The 25,369-nt window shown below is 42.9% G+C and overlaps 1 protein-coding gene across 1 annotated transcript in view; it reads left to right on the top strand.

Annotated features, from left to right (window-relative positions):
• The window catches only part of CHRNA5 (cholinergic receptor nicotinic alpha 5 subunit), a 38,762-nt gene extending 13,397 nt beyond the window's left edge, over positions 1-25,365 (top strand). The window contains exons 2-6 of the mRNA XM_056797059.1: positions 10,454-10,605; positions 16,120-16,164; positions 19,434-19,543; positions 21,205-22,036; positions 22,907-25,365. Of these exons, the coding sequence (XP_056653037.1) occupies positions 10,454-10,605; positions 16,120-16,164; positions 19,434-19,543; positions 21,205-22,036; positions 22,907-23,068 (1,301 nt within the window). The 3' untranslated portion in view covers positions 23,069-25,365. The remainder of the gene's footprint in view (positions 1-10,453; positions 10,606-16,119; positions 16,165-19,433; positions 19,544-21,204; positions 22,037-22,906) is intronic.
• The last annotated feature ends 4 nt before the right edge of the window (positions 25,366-25,369 follow it).

The following is a 25,369-nucleotide window of genomic DNA, read 5'->3' as shown; positions in this document are numbered from 1 at the left end:
TCATTTAGTTCTTTTTCTTTCGAACTTGTACCTTCCATCTTAGGATCAATACTGTGGGTTCCAAGGCAGAAGGATGGTAAGGGCGAGGCAATGGGGGTCAGATGGCTTACCCAGGGTCACAGAATGGCCCCCCATCTCCAGGTCTGACTCTCTGTCTGTAGACTGAGGCACCTCGCTGTCCCAGGTTCTTTAGTCCTTAAAGGAACAGTAGAAAGAGCATAAGCACTGGAGTCAGAGGACCTCAGTTCAAATCTTGCCTATTATATTTATTGCCTTTAAGACCTCAGACGTCACTTTACCTCCATTACTTCCGTTTCCATCGCTGTAAAATAAAAAGCCAGAACAAAATCTGGGGTCCCTTCCAATCCTAGATCTGTAATCTCCGGATCCTCTCATTTTTCCCTTCCTCCTTCTAAGATCTCACCCTTCTCCCCTTTGTAACCACATATAAGGTCAGTCCTGTGTAGCAGGTTTTTATTGGTGGGGTAGCCTGAGCTCCCCACTTAGCTCCATGATCTTGAATGCCTCTCTCTAATCCTCACCTCCTTTTGCCTCTCTTCCCACCTTATTCTTGTGTTTATTCTTCACCCTCATCATGCCTTCTAGCCCTCCATTCCTGCCTATTCTCTGGCCATCATCACCTTCAATCTGGCCTCACTCTTCTCCCTTCCCACAATTCTCCATTCCCTACAACACAATCGCCAAGTTCAGGGCTCTACCGTCCCTCACCCTTGGCTCCTTGGCTCCTCTGTCCTCCTATTGCCCTTAGTCCCTTGCCAATTCTCCTCCCCAGGTCATCCCCTCCAACTGCCTCCTTTGCTCCTATTCTTCCACTCTGAAGGAAGGCAGACATCCCTGCAGACGGGGTCCCTGTGGCTTCACAGGACCTGGTATCAGCTGAGAGCTTCCTACTACACGACAATATTTTTATTCTTCCATAATTGTTTCTAACCTTCTTTTCACTCTTTAAAGCTGAGCAGCCTCCGCCAAAGTCTCTTCCTCTCTGGTTAAAAGGTAAGCTCCACCTGAACATCCAAGGAATACACTTAGACAGGGTCTCGCCTCCTAGTGTGTTGTCTTGTTTATCTGCGCTCCAATGACCCCTTGTCTCTTCAGCTTCTTCCATTCATCCACAGTCTCTCATCTCGTGCAGTTCGGAATGGAGGTCTTTCTGTGAAGTCTCCAGAGAGGATGCATTGGGTTGGAGGTCATCCTCTGGGTCCTTGAATCTTCCATGGGTATTGGTGTAAAACGAGGAGTGATCGTCGTCATCGTCGCACTCTTTATTGCTATAACCTGGCTGTATCTGCCTTCCCTCTGATCCCAAGTGTTCTGGGTGATGCCTCTTAGGAACCTTCCTGGCTCCAGATACCTCCAGGGTGCTTCATTTGAAGCCAACCCAGAATGGCCATTGTCTGTTTTAAGGTCGATGCCACTGACCTTGTCGTCACATCGCCAACCTAACAGAGAAGAAACTCAACACCATCTTGACTGGCCACATGCCTAGTTGGCTTGTCCAAATGCCATAATGTATCAGGCATCAGCAAGGTCCAATACTAGGTCTGTTCCTTTTTTTTTTTAACCCTTACCTTCCATCTTAGAATCAATACTAAGTATTGGTTCCAAGGCAGAAGAGTGGTAAAGGTTAGGCAGTTGGTGTTAAGTGACTTGCTCATGGTCACACAGCCAGGAAGTGTTTGAGGTCAGATTTGAACCCAGGACCTCCCATCTCTAACCCTGGATCTTAATCCACTTAGTCACTTTGCTGCCTCCTATATATCTGTTCCAGCACAAACTCTCAGAACATGATTGAGGGAATTATCTTAGAATCTTTTAACAGAGCTGACATCCTCTTTACCTAAAAGCTTCCTGGTGGGCTTTCAGTAAATTTTAAGAGTTTTCAGGGTTGGGATTTAAAATTGTTTTTAGATGGAGTGATGAGAGAAAGAGTCATAACCTCAAGCCTAGGAATATAAAAGAGCGTGATTAAAACATCTTTTCCTGAGGAGGGCTCAACAAGTCTGAAACATGGAAAGTTTTTCCATAATAAACTAGATTCCAATATATAATAGAATATTATGATATAATTACGTACAATACATACAATAATGATATGCAATGATATCCCATATATAATGATATAGTAGATTAGATTTCAGTAACATTAATTTCCAATAGCCCCAAACGACACATACCATTGTTCTTTTTTCCCCTAATTAAAAAATTTTTTTTCAATTACATGTAGAAGCAATTTTTGAGAATTGTTTTCTGATATTTTTGAATTCCGATCTTCTCCCTACCTTCCCCTGCTTCCCAGAGGTGATGAGTGGTCTGATATAGGTTATACCAGTACTTGCATGTAATTCATATGTGAAGATGGGATTGACTCTCCTCCTTGCTTATTTTTGAATTAATCAACCAAAGCTTGAACACTCCTCCTTGGCACTAGGTAGAGGAGTTCACAAGCCACTTAGAGAGTGGCTTTTCAACTCAGTCAGAAACTTGTGAATCCTCTGATAAGCATTTACACCCTCATAGGAAGAGAGGTGGAACCTACAAACACTACCCCCCTGGGCAGTGATAAGCAAATTTAAAGACTGCAATTGGTCCCTATAAAGTGGAGGAAAGGACAGGAAGTGATGTAAAAAAAGTACTATAAAAGGTGATGAACATCCTGTGCAAGAGTTCTTTGTCCTGAATTTTCGTGTTGAAGGAGCTTGGACTGGGACTGCAGCTCTTGGACTGCTCCTGGTAAGACTGCTTCTGGATCTTCTCCCTTTGGGTCTTCTCCTGGCAAGTGAAAAGCTGACCTTCCTTTCTTGGCTTCTGGAGAGATTAGTTCTGGAGAGGCCTCCCCTTCTTGGAGGAGGCCACATGGGTTGAACCCTTGCTTAATTCACCTAGTTCTCTGGCTGAGGGGTTAACAAGCCCTGTGTGGGTTGAACCAGGGACTGGAACAATATTTAGGGTGATAAGCTAGACTTCTTCCTCTACCCTCTTTCATATTTCTCTACTTTCACTCTCTCCACCTTTTTTTTGTAAATAAAAGCTGCTAAAAGTCATTTTAACTTGGGCTGTATTAATTTTAAAATTGGTGGCCACAATATTATCTTAGAATCCTCATATATTTAGTCCAACCACAAATTTAATCCCTATGCATAGTTCCATATTGCTCATATCATGATAGAAGACACATATCACACATACAATAGAAATCTCCTGAAGTGGAAGATGGCATGCTTTGATCTGCCTCAGACTTGAACAGTTCCTTCTTTGACTGTGAATGGCATTTTCAGCCTGAGTCCCTTGTACTTTTCTTGGAGACTTGCTTTGCTCATAATGGTTTAGTCCTTCATAGTTGATCCCTGAATAAGTCAACATCTAAGTCTTTCCAGGTTTTTCTGAACTCATCCTGTTCATCTTTCCTTATGACACAATAATATACCATTACAACCCTTTACCACAACTTGTTTGTTCAACCTCCAAGTGATGGACAATCTCTCGGTTTCCAATTCTTTTCTACTATAAAAAGAGCTGCTAAAAATATTTTGGTACAGGTAGGTCCTTTCCCTTTATCTCTGATCGCTTTGAAGTACAGACTCTCTAGTGATATTGCTGGCTCAAAAGTTTTGTGTCTCTTTGAGTGTGGTTCCATATTGCTCTCCAGAATGGTTGTATCCAATTACAGTTCCACCAACAATGTATGTGTCCCAAATTTCTCCCATCCCCCAACATTCATCATCTTCCTTTATGGTTGTGATAGCCAAACTGGTAGGCATATGGTGATATCTCAGCATTATTTTAATTCATTTTTCTCTAATCATTAGTGATTTGGAGCATTTTTTCATATGACTATGAATAGTTTTTATTTCTTCCTCTAAGAACTGCCCATTCATATCCTTAGACCATTTTTCAATTGGGGAATGCTTTGCATTCTTATAAATTTAGCTGTTCTCTATATATTTGAGAAAGGAGACTTTTGTCTCCTTTGCTATAAATTGTCCATTGCTATAAATCCACCCCCCTCCCCATGTATTTCCCTTCTAATCTTGGTTGCATTGATTTTATTCGTACACACCCTTTTTAAGTTAATGTAATAAAAATGATCCATTTCCCTTTTCATAATGCTCTCTGTCTCATTTGGCCACAAATTCTCTTATCCATGAGTCTGACAGCTAAACTTTTCCACTTTCCCCTAATTTGTTTATGGCATCACCCTTTACTGCTTGATCAAATGCTCCTGCTCTTTTAATAGCATCATTTGGGGTTTTAGTGGTGGTGATTGTTGTTGTCATTAACTCTCCCCCAAATGCTGGTGTTGAGGGTATCGAGCCCTCCTCACATCAGCTCCTCAGAGGATCCCATCGCTCCACATCCCAACAGATGAACTCAGAGCTGCGGGCGACAGCAGCAGATATGGCCCCCCTTCTTCAAGATTTAAGCCCCCTGCAGCTGGCAGCTGCTCAAACAGCCGGCTCAGGTAAACTTTGTTTCCCTCCGGTGGACTTAGGCCGAGAACAGCTGTGGTTAGTAGGATGAGGGTCACCCAGGACAGCGAGCATAAATCAAGCCTGTCCAAGCTGTGTTCTGGCCTCCTGAGCCAAGCGCTTCTCAGCAGTAATCTCACAGCAATCAGCAAAGAGTGAGCCCTGAAGGATTCTGCAGTGCTGTTAGGAACCATTTCTGCATAGGAACAAACAGCATGAAATACACTTTTAAGACAGATTTGCCTGGGAGGGGAGGGACCCTGAGATACCAACCCTGGGCAGGGCTGCAGGACACTGATGGGGATCAGGAGGAAATTAGCTTGTCATCGAGCAGCTTCCTGTCTTACTTAATTCATCATGTCATAGATTTAGAGTTGGAAAGTCCCGCAGAAGACATATTGTACATTCTACCCTTCTCTTTGGACAGATGAGGAAACTGAGTCACAGACAGGTTGACTATCTTGTCCTAAGTCACACAGACAATAAAGTGGAGGCAGATCTCACTTGATTCTAGCCTGCTGAAAGACAGCAGCTCCCTGTGCGGTTCAGAGTTCTCAGACAAAGCCCCAACCGTTACCCTCTCTTGGTTATGACTCTGGGACATGATTCTCTGAACATATCAGTTAGTTGTATGACTGGGAAGGTGTACACTTCTCTAGGAAATTGTGATAGCTGGCCTGTTCCCACTTCACATTTTCATCAAGGAGAATAGTGACTAACTTCTGTATAATGCTTTAAGGTTAGCAAGGCACTTGACATGTAGTATCTCATGTATTTAATCAAGGATACCTTTGAGCCATAGAGGCAACTAGGTGGTAAAGTAGCTAGAGACCTGGGCCTGGAGTCAGAAAGACCTGAGTTCAAATCCAGTCTCATAGTCACTAGCTGAGTTATCCTTATCTGTAAAATGGGAATAATAATAGTACCTATCTCAGGTTTGTTCTTCTCCCTTCCTTCCTTCCTTCCTTCCTTCCTTCCTTCCTTCCTTCCTTCCTTCCTTCCTTCCTTCCTTCCTTCCTTCCTTCCTTCCTTCCTTCCTTCCTTCCTTCCTTCCTTCCTTCCTTCCTTCCTTCCTTCCTTCCTTCCTTCCTTCCTTCCTTCCTTCCTTCCTTCCTTCCTTCCTTCCTTCCTTCCTCCCTTCCTTCCTTCCTTCCTTCCTTCCTCCATCATTCTCACGAAGGTTTTATAATGATGAGAATATAGTCATATGAGTTGGTAGTAATGGTTCATCTTTTTAAAAAATAATGATATTATTGGTGATTTTTCTGCATTTGTGCCCTTTTCCTCTCTTTCAAAGACCTTGTAAAATAATCTCTCAGTGTTTTCCAGACTGAATCTTCTCCAAAATGGATTTCTGTGATATCTACTTGATCTGGCTAAGCCAATTTTGTCTTCTGAGGTGCCTTTCTTGGTTCCTAACATAATATGTGGGGGACTGAGGTGTTAGGAATAGAAACTAGAAACCCTTTTACTTGGGGCAGAGGAAGGGTGATGGTTACCATGTTGGTAGCATGGAAGACAATCCAAATCCAGGCACAGTGGCATCAGGAAAAAGAGTAGCCTCTTCCTCAGGGAAATTTGCTTAGGCCCTCGTGGAGGTGGGAGGGTTGGAAGGCTTCTGGGGAAGGGGAGCCATAGTCTTTCGATTCTGTAACTAGGACTACATTAAGAAGCAGGGAAGCCCAGGAATAGAAATCCCCGGGAAGCCACTGTGAGAAGGAACTGTGTCCCCTGAATGTCAGCATCCTGTGGTAAAACCCAGGTGGCTCAAACTGTGGTCTGAGGGTTGGCTCCATTTCATTGCTGAGGAAAACAGATGCTTAAAGACATGTTCATCAGTCTATACCATACCATATAATGGTTGCTTCCTTTATGGATGCTCTGGAGGTGATGAGAAGCAGTGTGGAATAGAGGACAAGAAGGCTGGCCTCAGACTCAGGAAGACCTGAATGAATGTCTTGCCTCTGATACATATTGTATGATCTTGGGCAAGTCACTTAATATCTCAATGGCTCAGGCAAATTTCTTTTCTTTCTTTTTTTTTTAATTTGGAAAATTTAATTAAATTAATTAATTTAGAATATTTTTCCATGGTTACATAATTCATATTCCTTCCCTCCCCTCCTTCCACCCCCCTGCCATAGCTAACGTTCAATTCCACTGGGTTTTACATGTGTCATTGATCAAGACCCATTTCCATATTATTGATATTTTCACTAGTGTAAACCTTAAAATTTCTTAGACTTATGAATGTTGGAAATTTCCCCATTGGGAAATTTCATACTTGAAAAAATTTTCTACTGATAGTAAGAACTCTATTGGAATGTGAAACTCCTTGGCATGGGAGGATCCTTCTCCTCCCTACTTAAGACTACTTCAGGACAGAAACCTTTTGCTAAACAATGGAAAGGGCTTTGACCTATGCTTAAGCATAGAACAGGAAGTTCTTTGAGTCATGATTGATTTTAGAATTGATACAATAGAGATACTTGGAATGACAGAACCAGGTCTTGGAAACTACAATCTCCACCCTACTCAGAGTAACAGGATTTAGGAAGGGCTGCAGCAAAGATCAAGATTTAATTATTTGAGAATATGACCTTCAACAGACATGTGCAAAGGAATCAGACCTCTGGGTGGTCCTGGGTCAAGCTAGAGCCACCATTGGCACAGGGGAGACATCGACAGTGATTGGTAGATGTGAGAACTGAGGGGAGAGGACTTAGATGGTTTCCTTAAAGATAGCGGGGTCTGAGGACAAGAGGATGAGGTTTTGCTCTGAGAGGTTTTGCTCTGAAGGAGTCTGAGAGGAGAGAGGTCCTAGAGGGAGAACTCCTGGAGAGGTCTGAGAGGAGGGCTTGCTCTGAAGGAGGCTGGAGGTGGAGGCCCCTGAGACTGTTTCTCCATTTTGGTCACGTGAGTGATAGGGACTGATCTCTTTTCTTTGCCTCAGCTATCTAAGGGCTTGGGCCTTTGGCCCAGCCTAAGCAGAGGGGGTATTTAAGCCCTATTCCCTTCTCCCCCCCCCCCTCTCTCTCTCTCTCTCTCTCTCTCTTTCTCTTTCTCTAATACCTTTCTTCCTCCTGTTTGTAATTAAAAACTCCATAAAAGGTTGACTGCTGACTTGAGTTTTCATTTTGGAATTACATAGCTGAATTCCTTGGCGACCTTAAATTAATATATATCAATCTTTTAAAGTGATTTCCATGTCACACTAGGATGATCATTTAGAGTCTACATCCTTAGTCATATCCCCTCGACCCATTTGATCAAACAGTTGTTTTTCTTCTGTGTTTCTGCTCCCACAGTTCTTCCTCTGGATGTGGATAGCGTTCTTTCTCTTAAGTTCCTCAGAATTGTTCAGGCAAATTTCTAAGATTATAAACTGAAGAAAAGTGCTAGTCTACATCGTTAGCAGAGCCCCCAAGCCAATGAAGTCCCAAACCCAATTTCTATATATTGGGGCAATATGGCTTAGAGGGGTCTCACTCTGAGTTTTACCCTTTTTTTTTTACCTAGTTTTACCAGACCTAGTTTTACCATTACTGCTTTTCACTATTCCATGGGGTGATCCTGCCTAAAATGGGTTTGTATTCTAAACCAGCACTGCTATTGGCTGCCCTGACTCTCTTTTTGGCAGGGAGATGAGGCATCGTTTACTGACTCAAGGGGTATCTGGCCTCTGTCAGCCTCCCCAGGAGACTATCTACTTTTCACCAGTTAAATATCTGTAGTAAATGGTGATCATCAAGATCGATATCTTTGCCTTTTTCCATTTCCCATTTTTCAGCATTTCCAACCTGTTTGAAACAGGCTAAAGCTGTCATAGTCACAGACTGTCATCTTCTCATCTTTATCCTGTCTTTGAAGATGATGTTGTTCTTGTTTTAATTAGTTTGTGGCCTGACTGCAGAAAGGTGTCTGATCATGATCCAACTATCCTATTATATGCTGCATTAAAAACGAACTTAAAATAACACAATCACATCAGAGAGAATGAACACATTGTCCTACCTGTGCTTGTGTGAGGCAGCTTCCCTAGGATTAAGCATCTTCTTCCCTCTGGGGAAGAATCCTCTGAGAATCTGCTGAAATGACAAACTCGTGGAACTTTCTGGTTAGGGGCAGATCTGCGTGCGTGCCAGCTTCCTGTTGACAGATCTCCAAGACACTGTGGATTTGGCAGTGGTTATGGTGTGCATAATCAACTTGACTTCCCAAAGGGATGAAAGATACAGTGCTAAGGAGAAAATTGGGAGAGCAAGGTCTTAATTTCTGAAGCTATTTGGAGGAACTGAATTTATTGGAAATTACATACTGGGCCTCTTTCATTCCAGCCTTGGTTATTTTCCAGGCCTTGAAAATAAATGTTGAGTTTAAGGCTCTTTTCATTAAATCCATTTCTCCATCTTGAATTACTTTTAAAAAATTATGAACTTAATCAACTTTTATACCATCATTTCTTCCCCAACTGAAAAGAAAAAAAAAAACCAAACCAAACCAATATTTAACTAGCTCTGCAACATAGGGAAAAGAATGCAGAATTTGGAGTCAAGAGACCTTGCTTTGAATCCCAACGTGTAACACTCAGTCCATTTCCTCAGTGGTAAGATGAGAGTGATAATACTTAACAGACTATCTCAATAGTTGGTTTTGAGGCCCCTACCCTTTGTAAACATTACAGTTTTATAGAAATCATTTCTGTTTTCCCCAAAATATTTCTCTACTTTTAAAATAGCTTCTTAAACTGTTGGAGTAGAAATGCAGGCGAAGCATATGGTTTATCACTTGTTTATTTGAGTATGTGTTTTGGGGGTTTGGTTCTGTAAGATAATTCACTTATAAAAATAAATAATATGGAAATATGTTTTGTGTGATCATACATGTATAACCCACATTGAATTGCTTGTCAGTTCCAGGAGGGGGGAGAGAAAAAGGGAGAGAGACAATAGAAATCATATGACTTTTGAAAACTTATGTGGAAATTTGTTATTAAAATAATTAAAAGAAAAACTTCTTAAATTTTTTTTTGTTAGTATCCTAAAGGTCAATTGCAGTTGACTCTCTCTCCCTCTGTTTCTCCCTTCCCCCTCTCTCCCTCTCTCTCTCCCTGTCCCTCTCCCCTTCTTTCTCTCTCTCCCTCCCTCGCTCTCTCTTCCTTTCTCTCTCCTCTCTCTCCCTGTCCCTCTCCCCTTCTTTCTCTCTCTCCCTCTCTCCCTCCCTGTCTCTCTTCCTGTCTCTCTCTCTTTCCCTCTCTCTCCCTCCCTCTGTCTCTCACCCTCTCTCTCCCCATCTCTCTCCCTCCCTCTCTATCTCTCCCTGTCCCTCTCCCTCTCTCCCCCTCTCTCCCTCCTTCTCTCCCTCCCTATTTTTCTCACCCTCTCTCTCTCTCTCCCTCTCTCTCCCTCCCTCTGTCTCTCTCCTCTCTCTCTCTCTCTCCCTCCCTCTCTCTCTCCCTCCCTCCTTCTCTCTCTCTCTCTCCCTCTCTCTCTTCCCCTCTCTCTCTCTCTCTCTCCCTCTCTCCCCCTCTCTCCCTCCTTTTCTCCCTCCCTATTTTTCTCACCCTCTCTCTCTATTTTGTCTCCCTGTCCCTCCCTCCCTCCCCCCTCTGTCCCCTTCTTTTTGTCTCTTTCTCTCTCTATTTCTCTCTCCACCCAAAATACATAGACCCACGCATGGAACTCTTAGGAAGAGAATCTGCCTTCTCCATGCATCCATTTGTCTTTAGTCTTAGAGAGTGGCCTGAGGTGTTGAGTGGCTCAGGGTCTTGGCCAAGGCCACACCTCCAGTATGGGTCTTGGCAGGACTTGAACCTAGGTCTTGCTGACTCCCTGGCTTCTGCCCATTATGCCACAGTATCTCCCACCGCAAGTTACGTTTTGGTTAATAATCTAGCGCACTTTTCTCAAGAAGGGAGAAGTGAGCCCATACGCCAGCCTCTGATTTCTCTGCCTTTGTTATTTCAGGGATATCGGAGCCTTCCTTTGAGGCAAAATGTGAGGACCGCTTGTTTAAGAACTTGTTTCAAGACTATGAAAGATGGGTCCGACCTGTGAAGCACCTGAATGACAAGATCAACATTAAGTTTGGCCTTGCAATCTCTCAGTTGGTGGATGTGGTATGTGCATATTCATCATAATGACAATAATTCACATTTCTAATGGATTTGGGGGGCAGTTAGGTGGTGTGGCAGAGAGACTCAGGAAGACTCACTGATATTTATTAACTGTGTGACCTTGGGCAAGTCACTTCACCCTGTTGGCCTCAGTTTCCTCATCTGTAAAATGAAGAGAAGGAAATGGCAAACCACTCTAGCGTCTCTGCCAAGAAAACCCCAAATGGAATCATAAAGAGTTGGACACAACTGAAATGACTGAACAACAACAACGATGGCCGTAAAGCACTATATATTGGTTATCTCATAATTGTCCCTGTGAAGTGGGTAATAGGTTGCTAGAACCTCAGTTTCCCCATCTTTAAAATGGGAATGATAGTTTGAATGAACTTGGCCAAGGCATGGAGCTTGGTCTCCAGCCTGCTATACCATGTTGGCCTCTTACCTGATGAGGATGATCACATGTGCAAATAGGCACTTCTGGATGTAATATGAAGACTATGGAGATCATTAAAGCTTGCAAAGTACTCTGTAGTATTTTCTCGTTTGAGCCTTGTACCAATACCCTGGTCTATCTTTTTTTTTTAACTCTTACCTTCTGACTTAGAACCAATACTATCTTCTAAGGCAGAAGAGCAGTAAGGGCTAGGCAATGGGGGTCAAGTGACTTGACCAGGGTCACACAGCTGGGAAGTATTTGAGACCAGATTTGAACCTAGGACCTCCCTTCTTTACACCTGGCTCACAATCCACTGAGCCATCTAGTTGCCCTGCTCTGGTCCACATTAAAGGTATTTTTAACCTTTTTAAAAAGAGGACAAAAAATATATTCAGAGATGAAGTGACTCGCCTATGGTCACACAGCTCATATCAGAAGCAGGATTTGAATGCTTCTTCCTGACTTTAATACTGGCACTCTAACTTCTACATCATGCTGTTGATAAGCCAAAGACAAAGGTGAGGGAATGATATTTTTCCTGGGATATTAAATACAGAAAACAATCCTTCCTCTATTCCCCAGGCCACATTGTGCAGAGAACACCCTCTGTAGGCATCGAGAACCTTCCACTAAACTTGGAATCATTACATGTTTTAGGATAAATCAAGCCTCACCCTTTCAAACACCACCACTCTTACATTATCCCAGAAAGGTCAGAGTTTATGACATGTTTTCCCCAAGGCAGATCCTTTAGGCTGCCTTGAGAATGCACCTGATGTGTACCTAGAAAGCCCTCCTTATGTGCACATTCCTCATGTTCCCATCTAAGGATTTTTTTTGTTCTGACTTTAAGTGCATCAATCTTGTGCTTATTGAGTGCCTAGAACTGTCAGTAAGAGCTTGTGGTAGATCTAGGCTCTGCTCAGAATCTTGGTTACAGGAGATGTCACAAAGTGCTTACCCCAAAGAAGCTAGTTATCTAGTTGGGGTGACACTGGGTGTAAATACATGAAATGGAGGTAGTATTTACAAACATTATCTCATGTGAGCCTCACAACAACCCCAGGCAGTAGGTGTTATTACTATCCTCATTTTACAGATGAGGAAACCAAGGCAGAGAAATTAAGTGCCTTGTCTAGGTTTACCATTGAGGTGGGAGTAGTTCTCAAAGGTCACGCAGATAATAAATGGCTACACCAGAATTTGAACTTGGATCTTGTGACTCTGAAATTCAGGTGCTCTCTACATTGACTCTCCTCCTACCTCCTTCATATTTCAGTCAAGTCTTATCATTGGTCTCCTATTACTTGGTCTTGCTATCTCTAGTCTCTCCCTATTCCATAACAGCCTGAACTAATTGTCATCATGAGGTGGGAATTGTTGGCAAAGGGAGCCAGATGTTCCTGACTCCAAGTCTAGTTGTCTCTCCACAACTCTAGGCTACCTCATTTGGTAGATTATGCAGTACAAATTCTAAAAGATTGTGGACAGAGTTGGTCAAGATTGGTGAATGGGTATTTATCAGGGAAGGCTTCATGGAAAAGGTACCATTTGAGCAAAGTCTTGAAGGACATAGAGAATTTAAGGTACATGAGCAAAGGAGAAGGAATGCCATAAGCATACATATCAGGCGTTGAGGGACAGCAGAAACCTGCTGGCCTGGCTAAATTAACAGATACATAGTAGGAACTCAATGAGCTAAGATTTATTAAGCACCTACTAAGTGCAAGACATTGAGCTAAGTGATGGAGATATGAAGAAAGGGGGAAAAAGTTCCTGCCCTCAAGGAGCTTACATTCTAATGAGTGTAAACCTTGAAATTTCTTAGACTTATGAATGTTGGAAATTTCCCCATTGGGAAATTTCATACTTGAAAAATTTCCTACTGACAGTAAGAACTCTATTGGAATGTGAAACTCCTTGGCATGGGAGGATCCTTCTCCTCCCTACTTAAGACTACTTCAGGACAGAAACCTTTTGCTAAACAATGGAAAGGGCTTTGACCTATGCTTAAGCATAGAACAGGAAGTTCTTTGAGTCATGATTGATTTTAGAATTGATACAATAGAGATACTTGGAATGACAGAACCAGGTCTTGGAAACTACAATCTCCACCCTACTCAGAGTAACAGGATTTAGGAAGGGCTGCAGCAAAGATCAAGATTTAATTATTTGAGAATATGACCTTCAACAGACATGTGCAAAGGGGGCAGACCTCTGGGCGGTCCTGGGTTAAGCTAGAGCCACCATTGGCACAGGGGAGACAACGACAGTGATTGGTAGATGTGAGAAATGAGGGGAGGAAACTTAGATTGTTGGCTTAAAGATAGTGGAGGGAGAGCTCCTGAGGGAGGCTGGCTCTGAAGGAGGTCTGAGAGGAAAGTTGATGCTCTGAAGGAGGTCTGAGAGGAGAGAGGTCCTGGAGGGAGAGTCCTGGAGAGGTCTTGAAGGAGAACTCAGGAGGAGTCAGGAGGAGAATTCTCTGGAAACATTTCTTGAAAGGAGGCTCTCTTGATGGTGGAGCCTGAGGTTGGCATGAGAAGCCTTACCTAGAAAGATCTTGGGTGAGTGATAAAACCAACTGACTGATTTATCTCTTAGGACTGATGTCTAGGCCTTATTGGCTTGAGGCCCTTCATTCTTATTCCTTTCTTACTTTCTCTCTTTTTCTATTGATTAATCAGTATATTATAAATTAAATTTCTCTATAAAACCCAGTTGGCTTGGGCATATTCATAAATTGGGAATATATTCCCTGGTGACCATCTTATATTTATATAAAACCAAGACGCAGTAGAAAACATATTTCAGTGGTCATAATTGTTATATATTTCCCTTGCTCCCAAACATTTTAATTATCACAGTTTATGGCTCCCACTCTCTTATCTACAACTATTTAATGCTCAAAACTATTTTAAATCTAACATGACGGAAAGTTTCTTGCATTCAGGTACCATCTCATCTGTGTCTTTGCTAATGCCAAGAACCTGGCACATAGTAGGCTTTTCAGAGGGATGAGGGAAGGGGATTATGGACTCAATAAATGTTTATCGAATTGAATTTAGAAAGAATAGAGATCTGATCTCTGATCTTGGGGGTTCTCTATGAGGGGGAGGGGAACCAGCAAAGAAAGCAGAGAAAGACTATTCAGAGAGTATCTGTTGATATCAAATACACATCAGTGAAGCTGTTCATTTATTTGAGTGCACACTCTTTTCTAGGTGCTATGCTAAACATTGTGGGGGATAGAGATATGAATCCCTTGCCCACAGGGAGCTTATAGTCTAGGGAGAGAGATAAGACATCTACGCAAGTGATGCAAGCACCAGGAAGACTATGATGGTACAGGAAGAACAGTCCTTTCCTAGACAAGAGAAGATTCCCAGGGTTAAAGTGAGACCTGTAGGGATGAGGAGAACCAGAATGCTGATTGAAGGCTTAGTGAAATACTTCTAAATCTCCTTTTGGCCACCATGAAAAATCCAAGCTCCTTCCGTTTTTTTTTTCTCTTTGGACTTCATGTTTCAACATGGATCCTTGGGTAAGTGACTTCATATCTGTGGGACCCAGTTTCCTCATCTCTAAAATGAGGGGGTTCCACTCAATTGCTAAGGTCCCTTCCCAGCTTTAAACTTATGCTCCTATGAATTGTTCCTCTGGTTCGCCACCTAGGTCTTTGGTGGTGGGAGCCATATAACTCAAGTCAAGAATCTAATCTGTCCTAATTGAAATTCTTTTCTTTCTCCTCTGAACCATTTTGTAGTTTCTTGCTAGTGATGTAGTGATCATTTCTGGAGGTCCCATAAAGCTTGTTAATATTGTCTCACTCCCCTTTTCACTGGGGATTTTCCATAACTGCATAATATTTATTCACTGGGCTGTGTTCCTTTCTAGTTTGCTTACTCATTTTCCATCTTCCTGTATGAGCTAGTGGCTTCTTCCCCCTCCCCCCCCTTAGAGAGTGACCTTACTCCTAATTTCTCTTGGCTTTTGTGCTGTCTGTCCCCTCTTCTGATTGGTTATCATTGTGGCAGGTCCCTTTGCTGCTTGGTCTATCCTCAGAAGTTTTGTAATGTCCAGACCACTAGGTCAAGGCAAGTTCACTACATCATTCACATTGAAGAATGTAAATGGAGGGGTTTGATTCTATACCTACTCCAGAGAAACTCCAGCCCAGAGGATGGATGGGGCCAGTGGTGGGCAGGTACAGAGTGGTAGGGGAGACGGCATTTTCCATGCAGTGAAATCCCACGCTGTTGTTTCATAAGACCTACATGGGCTGTGGGTATGGGTGTATGTAATTATCGTACATTTGCTGCATTCCTTCTTATGTGAATTTAGTAAGATTTGGTGGTTCTGCTGAGCGAATTAATTCATACCTTTTGTTATAGCTAATTCAATTCAATACACATTTATTAAGTGCCTGCTGTGTGCTAAGCACTGGAATGGATACCAAAGAGTCAAATGATAATTCCTGCCCCCAAGAAGCTTACAATCTATCTCCTCTGTTGCCAGGCCTTATGGATTCAGGGATTAAAGTCTTAGCTTTCTTTGAGTTCCTAGAGCTTAGTCTAGTGCCCTGCCTGTAGTAGGTGCTCAGTAAGCATTATGGGAGGATGGAGATCTGGTATACGGGAAGTTGCTTAGAGGTTCAGCCGAGTGTGCGAGACTGGAGTGGAAAGGGCTCCTGCGTTCTCTTCCAACATTGCCTCCTCTACATTCTTCCTGTTGCAGGATGGGAGAGGAGGAAGAGAAGGGAGAAGGGAGAAGGGCAAGGGAGGAGGGAGAGAGAGAGGTAGGGGAGGAAGAGAGGGAGGAGGAGGGATGGAGAGAGGGAAGAACCAGGGACAGGGGGAGGGGAATATAGATAGAGGAAAGGAAAAAGAGGAGGGAGAGAGAGGGAGAAAGGGAAGAGAATGAAGAAGGGGAAGAAAGAAGGGGAAGGAAAAGAGGGAGAGAGTTATAGGTTCTTCTATAGGGGCAGGAATAGTTTAGGAAACATGCACACACAAACCAACCCCCAAATATGATTATGCTTATTGAAAATAGTCTGTTTTCTTTTCATTTCTCTTGTATAGGATGAGAAGAATCAGTTAATGACCACAAATGTGTGGTTAAAACAGGTATGTAGAGTACTCCTCAGCCCCACAGATTTGCTTCTTCTTCTTTAAAAAAAAAAAAAACAAAAACCCTTGCCTTCCGTTTTGGAGTCAATGACTCCTAGGCAGAAGAGTGGTAAGGACTAGGCAATGGGGGTCAAGTGACTTGCCCAGGGTCACACAGCTGGGAAGTGTCTGAGGCCAGATTTGAACCTAGGACCTCCTATTTCTAGGCCTGGTGCTCAATCCACTGAGCCACCCAGCTGCCCCCCACAGATTTGCTTCTTGAGGGGCAGAGGGGGAAGGTCCCCATTAAGGGCTGCGTTTGATGATGGTGAATTTGACAGAGGAAAAAGAAGGTAACCAAAACTGAGCCAGGGCTGTAGCTTATTCGGTTTCCATGAGTTTCTTTTTTTCCATTTTCCTACCAGCCCTCATTGAGTTTCTCTTTTTTCTTATCCACCTCCAATAGTTTCCACCAACCAGGAGAAGGTGCTCTCCTCTGCTTGTTCTCCCTTTGTCTCCTCTCTCTCTTCCTTGTACCCAAGCCCACCCTCCAACCCCAACAAGGTGGGAAAAGCTAGACTACAGAATATTTGCAGGATCTCATATCTTGATGATACCAGACAGACCACTGAGTCCAACCTAGACTGAATCAGACTCCCTGAATGATAAATGGTCAAACATTGGTCTTCTTGAAGACCTCCAAGTGATCGGGGGTGGGGGGTGGAGCTGCTATTTTCTGAGATTACACATTTGGAAAGCTCTGAACATTTCCCTGATAGCAAGCCTGTACTTGCTCTCCATTTGTTGGTCCTAGTTTTGCATTCTGGGAAGAAGCTAATCCCTGTTAAGGTAACCACACTTCAAAAACACTTATCCCATCCTCCCTAGGCTTTCTTGCCTCTGCACTGAGTCCTCCAACTGTTCCTTGTGTGGAATGAACTCAAGGCCCTTCACCAATCCCGTCTGTCCTGCTTTGGACACTTTCTAGCTTATTGGTAGGGATAGGGACTAGACCTGTGATTTCACTCACTGAGGAAATTCGCCCCATCAGAGGCAGGCTGGTACCTTCTCTGTAACTTACTGTCTTAGAGAGTTGACCAAGCACTGGGAAGTTGTGCCTTACCACAGTCACCCAGCCAGGATGTGTTATAGGTGGGACTTGAACCTAAGTCTTCCTGGCTCCAAGGCTGGATTTCTATCTTCTGTTCTATCCTTTCACTCTTTCCACTGTCATGCTTCCGTCCCAGCCAGCCATAATCATGCCAAAATGTGGAGATAGTTACAGAATTGCTATGGCCATGGAGAAACTCAGTTGCTTTGATGGACCTCTGGTTTCCTGGGCATGGGTGCTCTCTTTCCAAATCTCACCCTGTGTAATTTTTACCCCTATCTTTCCATAAATTATCCACAGTAGATATGTCCCATAGGCTGTAGGCTTTTCTCTGGGTCTTTCAATGTCTTGAGGGCATTACGATTGCATTTGGGCTGGCCCTCTGGTATCTCTCTTTGCTTCAAGACTGAGCTTCCTTCTTTTCCTAATCATTTGTGGGTTCTGGACCACTTCTAGCATGTAAGTCATTGTTGAGAAGATGCCATAGCCTACTGATGACCACCAATTTCCATTGCCCATTGAGTTATTCATAATTTTTATTCTCAAGAGATTAAGGAAAGACTGGGCATGATAGAGCTTCCCTGTAGTCCTTGCTGCTGATGAGGCAGAGGCTGGCCAATTATTTGCATTCAAGAACTTCAATGGGCTGAAGCTGATTGGATGTCTGAATACAGCTCTTACCGATATCATAAGCCCCTTGGAGTGGAAGACTGCCAAGCTTTTAGAAGGGGTGGCCCAGTTTGGAAAAATGGACTTCTGTGCTGACTTTGCATTGGGATTGGGTCCATAAGTGCCCATTATACTGGAGGAGGAAGGGAGAGGAAGAAAAAGAAAAGGAATGAGACAGACAGACTAATAGATTGAGATACAGAGTAAGAAGAGACAGAGATAAGAGAGAGAGAAATAGAGACAGAAGAGAGACATACAGAGAGATGAGAGGGAGAGAGAGCGAGAAGAGACAGAGATGAAAAGAGAGAGGGGTAAACAGATGGAAGAGAAACAGACATAGAGAGAGATGGAGAGACAGAGAGATAGACAAGCAAAGAGATCAAAAGGGAAAGAGGAGAACGAGAGAGAAAGAGGTAGATGAAAGATGGAATGACAAAGACAGAAAGATAGAGGCAGCTCAGAGTAGTGAACTGAGAAGAAGTCAGGAAGATCAGAGATATAGTCCTGCCTCCCACACATGCTGGTTGTGTGAGCCTTGGAAAATCACTTAACTGCTTGATGTCCCAGGAAACTCTCTAAGACTATAATTGGCAGAGCAGGTGCTAATTAATCTACATTGACAGAGAACATTTCTTCACTGGAAATTCCTTCTACTAATTATATTTTGGGTCTAGTCCAAAAAGTCCCATCAGGATATTCCATAATTCAAGACCATCTGGCATCCTTGGGATAATGTTTTGTCGGATGTGAAACTATGATCCCATGAGCTGGGTAGGAGCCCATATAAATACAGGCTGGCACCAGTGAGATGCATTGACATAGGGGATGAATGAGTGATGGTGCGAATTATGGTCCTGTGGCTGTCTACGTCATTGTAGCCATAGTGCTCAGACCCAGAACCGGGGATGTCACCCACAATCCCCATGTAGACTCTGGGGGAGCAGGGTCTGCACAGAGCCCTTGAGCTTGGGTTCTCTGATAAGCTCCAGCTCACCTTTGGTCCTTGGGAACCACAGCTGTAGTAAGTATTCTAAGTAAGTGGCTGAGACTGATTTCTCATCTCTCCCAGCCAAGACTATTGCTGGCAAGATCTGGGTTATTCCAGAGGAAGACAAGAATATGATGGCCCCAGACTTTTAAAACAGCCCTCCCTTCCCATAGGAGTGGAAGAGTGTGTCTTGCAAGAAAGAACTGAGTTTGATGGAACCTTTGTTGCCCTTCTTCCTCCTCCCCTTTCTCAGATTTCTCATAACCCTGTGCCTCAGTTTCCCCTTTGCATTTATCTAATGTTCCCTTTGATCATTATTTATTCACATAATTATAAATAATTAAGTTGTAAAGCTCTTTGAGAACAGGGCCTGTGGTGTATCTGTCAGCCCCAGTGCCTAGTAGAATGCCAGCTTCTTAAACTTCTGTTGAATGAATATGTGCTTGCTCATAATGCTGCCAACATTTTTAGATATTGCGTTTTTCTTATGCCTTGCAGTGATTTTTTTTTATTTTCAAGGAATGGGTTGATGTGAAATTAAGATGGAACCCGGATGACTATGCCGGAATCAAAGCTATACGTGTCCCCTCAGACTCCATCTGGACTCCAGACATAGTATTGTTTGACAAGTAAGAGTGATACCATTAGTGTGATTTATGTTTGTAGAATAAAAGCTGGTTGTGGAAATATTCGTCACGGCCTCTCCTCTTCTACCACATGCAGATTTATAGAGTCGAGAGATCTAATCACATTCCTTCTGGACCTCAGCTCGTCCTTTTCTATTTCATTGCATATTAAAATGTCATCCGTTATCTCATATGGAACTGCATTGTGTACTTACAGGACCCAGGACACAACGTCTGTCATCAGAGCCTTTTGTCATGTCTTTATAAAGGCACTGGCTTTGGAAACAGAAGAACTGGGTTCAAATGCCAACTCCGTGACCAAGGTTACCCTGCGTGACCTTGGGAAAGACAGCTAACTCCTCTGTACCACAGTCTCTTCATCTATCAAATGAAGGAACCAGATAATGTTTGAGGTCCCTTCCAGCTCCAGATCAATGATCCTTTGACATTCCTGGGTCTGGGAATAAGCATGGTATAATGGATAGAGTGTGAGGCTTGTAATTAAGGAAAACCTAGGCTCAGGTCTTCCTTCCTTCCTTCCTTCCTTCCTTCCTTCCTTCCTTCCTTCCTTCCTTCCTTCCTTCCTTCCTTCCTTCCTTCCTTCCTTCCTTCCTTCCTTCCTTCCTTCCTTCCTTCCTTCCTTCCTTCCTTCCTTCCTTCCTTCCTTCCTTCCTCCCTCCCTCCCTCCCTCCCTCCCTCCCTCCCTCCCTCCCTCCCTCCCTCCCTCCCTCCCTCCCTCCCTCCCTTCCTTCCTTCCTTCCTTCCTTCCTTCCTTCCTTCCTTCCTTCCTTCCTTCCTTCCTTCCTTCCTTCCTTCCTTCCTTCCTTCCTTCCTTCCTTCCTTCCTTCCTTCCTTCCTTCCTTCCTTCCTTCCTTCCTTCCTTCCTCCCTCCCTCCCTCCCTCCCTCCCTCTCTCCTCCCCCTCCCCTCCTACCTCCCCTCCCCTCCCCTCCCCTCCCCTCCCCTCTCCTCGATTAGCCCCTTATCCTCTTCTCCAATAGAAACTATCTTAAAACAAATAAGTATGATCAAATGAAGTAAATCAACTTATCAACGCTGTCTGAACATGTCTGATTCCTCACTTCTAGGCTACTGCCTCTGCAAAGAAGTAGGGGAATATGTTTGTTTCCTTAAAGGTCTTCGGGGATGACTAGTCACTAGATTAATGAGAGTTCTTTAGTCTTTCCTTTATCATGCCATGGTTCTCAATGTATATTGTTCTAATTTTACTTATTTTAGTACCCTGTATCAGTTCATAGAAATCCCTCAAAGTTTCTCTGAATTCTGATCCTTTTCTTACAGGGAAATCATATTCTACTACTTTCGTTTGTTCCCAGTTCTTTGCTGCAACAGAAAGTGCTCCACTGAATATAGCATGTACATATGGGTCCCTCCCCACTGACTTTGACTTCTTTGGAGTATAGCACGTGCCTAGTAGTGATGTGGTCTAGTTTTCTCTCTATTATATCATGCTGTGCTTGAATGTGATTTTGCTAGTGGCCAACATTGAAAAACGAAGTCATGAAATGACAAGAAACAGAATTTCATTCTAGTACTTGCCTGTCCGAGTCAAACAAAAAACAACTCCCCATGAGATCCATTTTTAGGTGGTTTGCTTTCCTACGTCACTAATATAAGTGTGTGGTCATGTGTGTGTTGTTTTAGTGCAGATGGACGCTTCGAAGGGACCAGCACAAAGACAGTTGTAAGATATGATGGCACTGTGGCTTGGACTCCCCCGGGGAACTACAAAAGCTCCTGCACCATAGATGTCACCTTTTTCCCATTTGATCTCCAAAACTGTTCTATGAAATTCGGATCGTGGACCTATGACGGATCTCAGGTGGATTTAGTTTTGGAGGATTATGATGTAGACAAAAGAGATTTCTTTGATAATGGAGAATGGGAAATAGTGAGTGCCACCGGAATCAAAGGGAACAGAACGGACGGATGTTGCTGGTATCCCTATGTGACTTACTCATTTGTAATTAAGCGTTTGCCTCTTTTTTATACCCTTTTCCTCATCATCCCCTGCATTGGGCTCTCATTTTTAACTGTGCTGGTCTTCTATCTTCCTTCAAACGAAGGTGAAAAGATTTGTCTTTGCACTTCAGTGCTTGTGTCCTTGACTGTCTTCCTCCTGGTTATTGAAGAGATCATCCCATCCTCTTCTAAAGTCATCCCTCTCATTGGAGAGTACCTCGTGTTCACTATGATCTTTGTAACATTATCCATCATGGTGACTGTCTTCGCAATCAACATCAACCACCGCTCCTCCTCGACGCACAATCCCATGGCACCTTGGGTGCGTAAAATCTTTCTTCATCAGCTTCCCAAACTTCTTTGTATGAGGAGCCACGTGGATCGGTACTTTGCCCACAAGGAGGGAGCTGAAAAGAGCAATGGCGCCAGGTCTCCTCGGAACACCTTGGAGGCTGCCCTCGATTCTATCCGCTATATCACGAGGCATGTCAGGAAGGAGAATGATGTCCGTGAGGTCTGTCCCAGTGTCTTGTGGGTTAAACTCAGATTGAAAATGGGGATAAAACACTACTTCTGGCTTCCTCCTCCCCAGCTTTCTATTTGAAGTTCAGGGGTGACCCACGTTATTTTCAGGATAAGTAGCTTCTCCATGGACACACCTTGGCCGCGCTAGAATTCAAATGTAGGGCTTCTAACTAAATCAAATACTTCTGCAGACCAGCAATGGGGGTACTAACTGGTTTTTGGCCAAGGAACGTGTAGAAAGATGGTGACTTCAACTGGTAGAAGTTGTAGAATTTAAACATCACGGCTCCTTGGAACATGGAGGGATAGAGCTTAGTCCGCCAATGGCATTGGTGTAAGGAACTCCCAAATGAGGAAACTGTGGAGGCAAGTTGGAACCTCTTCAGCTACTTAGCAAATGGCCTACAGCACCGAGGAGTTAAATAACTTGTGCAGAGTCATTCAGCCATTATGAATTAGAGGTAGAATTTGAACTTGGGTCTAGGAAAAGGGATTATCTTCCCTCTTAGCCTCTGTAAGATGGAGATCATATGAGAAAATGGGTCAAGTGCTCTGCAAACCTGAATGTGCTTTGTAAATGCTCATTGGTGATTAGATGGTTTCTGAGTACCTCCTCCATCTCTCATAATTTGGGATCTCCTTCTTCCTAGAATGTGGTGGATTAAACCAGAGTTGGGGGAGATACAATGATGGGAAATGGCCCAACACCTAAGAGATGGAGCCTCTCTTACAGCATTTGCTATGGGGCACTTTTGTGTCCTATTATAAAATAAAAATTATAAAAGATTATATATATATATAAAAAATTATGAAGTTTTTCATGTGTGTTTGGGCTTTTCTCTTTTTCTTATTGTATTAGGTTGTTGAAGACTGGAAATTCATAGCCCAAGTGCTTGATCGGATGTTCTTATGGACTTTTCTTCTGGTTTCAATAATCGGATCACTTGGACTTTTTGTTCCTGTTATTTATAAATGGGCCAATATCCCCATAACAAATCATACTGGGAATGCGAACAAATGATGCTGCCTCAAGGATGGTCTAGACGGGATTAACCAGAAAAGGTACCCGGGATGTCTGAAGGCCTTCTCTGGCAATTAGGAAGAAATAAAACAGAATAAATCATATTTAAATTTTAAAACAACGTCGGCATCCTCACACTTGCTAAAGATCCTATTTCGTGGACACTAACTAGCTTTCTCTAAGAGACTGTCTCCAAGAGGACCAACCTGCAGAAATAATGTAGCCCCCAAAGTGTGTTGTTCGAATAATGGCATTTTGAGATGCAAATTGAAATTAGAAACTGCTCTCCAAACTGTAAGATTGATCATTGACCCAATATATCTTCCTCAGTTATGCCAGCTTATGACCAGTAATGCATGGGGTTTTGTAGAAAGTCTTTTCTCTTGACATCATTGGAGAATGCTAGTTTTATTCATAATAACAACTCTCATTTATACAGAGATTTAAGGTTTAACATTAGTTTGAAATATGTTCTGCCTTGGGCGATGGAATCCAAAATCTAAAATCCTGATTCCTTTTAGCGAATCTTCATCTTGTAAATAATCTCTATTTTTTCATATGTTAAACATCTAATGTTTTAATTTTATTTAAATTGTAAGAGAGCACCATGCTGCTTTCTGGTCTTTCAAAATCAAGATTTTTCTTTATGGGGGTAGGATTGGAAGTTCCCTTCGAGTTTTCCCCTTTCAGAAGAAGTCTACCATTCATTTTGTTCGTTATTTCTGCATATCTCATTTTTCTGTGAATGGGATCCCATTCTTCCACCATAAAATCACATAAATGTTAACATGCTTGGCTGTGTGCTCCCATAGAAGCATTTTCTTCAGGGCTCTTACTTTTAATTTTGTCGCTATTTCCCTCTCTTCCCCAAATCCTGGCCCTTGGATCAAAAGCAATTATTTTGGGTTTAAATTAAATTAAATTAAATTAAATTATAATATATCTCATTAATAATTGGGTTCAAATTCCACCTCCTGGGTAACCTTAGCTTCCTAGGTCTTCACTACTAGATCCCAGCCCCATAGGGATTTGGTGAAGGGGCTTCCCTCCACAGGGAGTTCCCTCACACTATCCGAAATCCCAGATCCTTTCTTGTATTATTCATTCTTTTGTTCAAAGCGTTGTGATTTTGAATCATCCAATTAGAATTAAGCTAATTCTCTACCTCGAGTATTTACATTATATGTTGTACACAGAGACAGTTCTGGCTGCAGCTTCCATAGTGGATTTTTCATATATTCTTAGTGGAATCCCTTTTCCATGCAAAGAGCCTCCTGGGCTTAAAGACAACATTCAACCTGCCTCCGGTTTGCCAAACGCTCATCTGAGCGCAGCAATGCTAAGCTTGCTTTGGCTTCTCCTTGTCAAAATTCCCAGTCTAACTTGGGCAAGAGGAGATACGCAAAAGGATCTTCTGGTAAGAAGCACTTGATCACAAACTTGTGGCTCATAACCATTCTAAACATACATTCATGGCTAAAGGGATTGGCAAGAAAGTTGGTGATCTTTTGATTTTTTAATTCTTAAAGAGTCACTTGAATTTAGATGATGACATCAGGAAGACTTCAGATCCAGCCTCAGACACTTCCTGTCTGAGGGACCCTGGACAGGTCCCTGATTCGCCTCAGTTTCCTTGTCTGTAAAATGAGCTGGAGAAGAATATGGCAAACCTGTCCAGTATCTTTGCCAAGAAAAACCTAAATTGAGTCAGGAAGAGAGTTGGACCCAACCAAACCAATATAACTCAATAAATCATAAAGCCCAACTTGGGTTGAAGCATTTATTCTGTAGATTAACTCTTTGGAGGGCAGATCCCATAGCCAGTTAACTTGCATTTTATAGTCAGTAGATATTTTAGTAAATACCATTTGGCAGTCATGAAGATGAATTGGTTTAATGAATCTCTTGCATAATAAACTCTAATATTTTAGAACATCCTGTGTGCTCCCTTGGCATCCATAGAAGATCAAAGACCTAGAAGAGTCCTCAGAGGCCATCCTACTTTACAGAGGAGGAGACTGAGGCCCAAGGCCATTGAGTAACATATCCAAGGTCACACAATCAGTAAATATTCAAGACAGAACTTGGAACAGAATTGCATGGGATGGGCAGCCCCAGATGGGTCGCCATCTGGCTTGCTGGAGGCAACATTCAAATCTCTAAGATCACAGAGCCATTGGCATATTGGGACAGTTTAGCACAGACGTGCCTGGAACTCTTAATAGCTTCCCCACCCTCTGTGGCTTTAAAATGCTTCAAGAACAAATAAAATTCCTAAAAATATGCCTCTTGAAAAATGGA

Source organism: Monodelphis domestica, chromosome 1 (assembly GCF_027887165.1).
Source record: "Monodelphis domestica isolate mMonDom1 chromosome 1, mMonDom1.pri, whole genome shotgun sequence".
NCBI classification, from domain to species: domain Eukaryota; kingdom Metazoa; phylum Chordata; class Mammalia; order Didelphimorphia; family Didelphidae; genus Monodelphis; species Monodelphis domestica.
The sequence above is the reverse complement of the archived record's forward strand: the minus strand, read 5'-3'. Positions and strand labels throughout refer to the sequence as shown.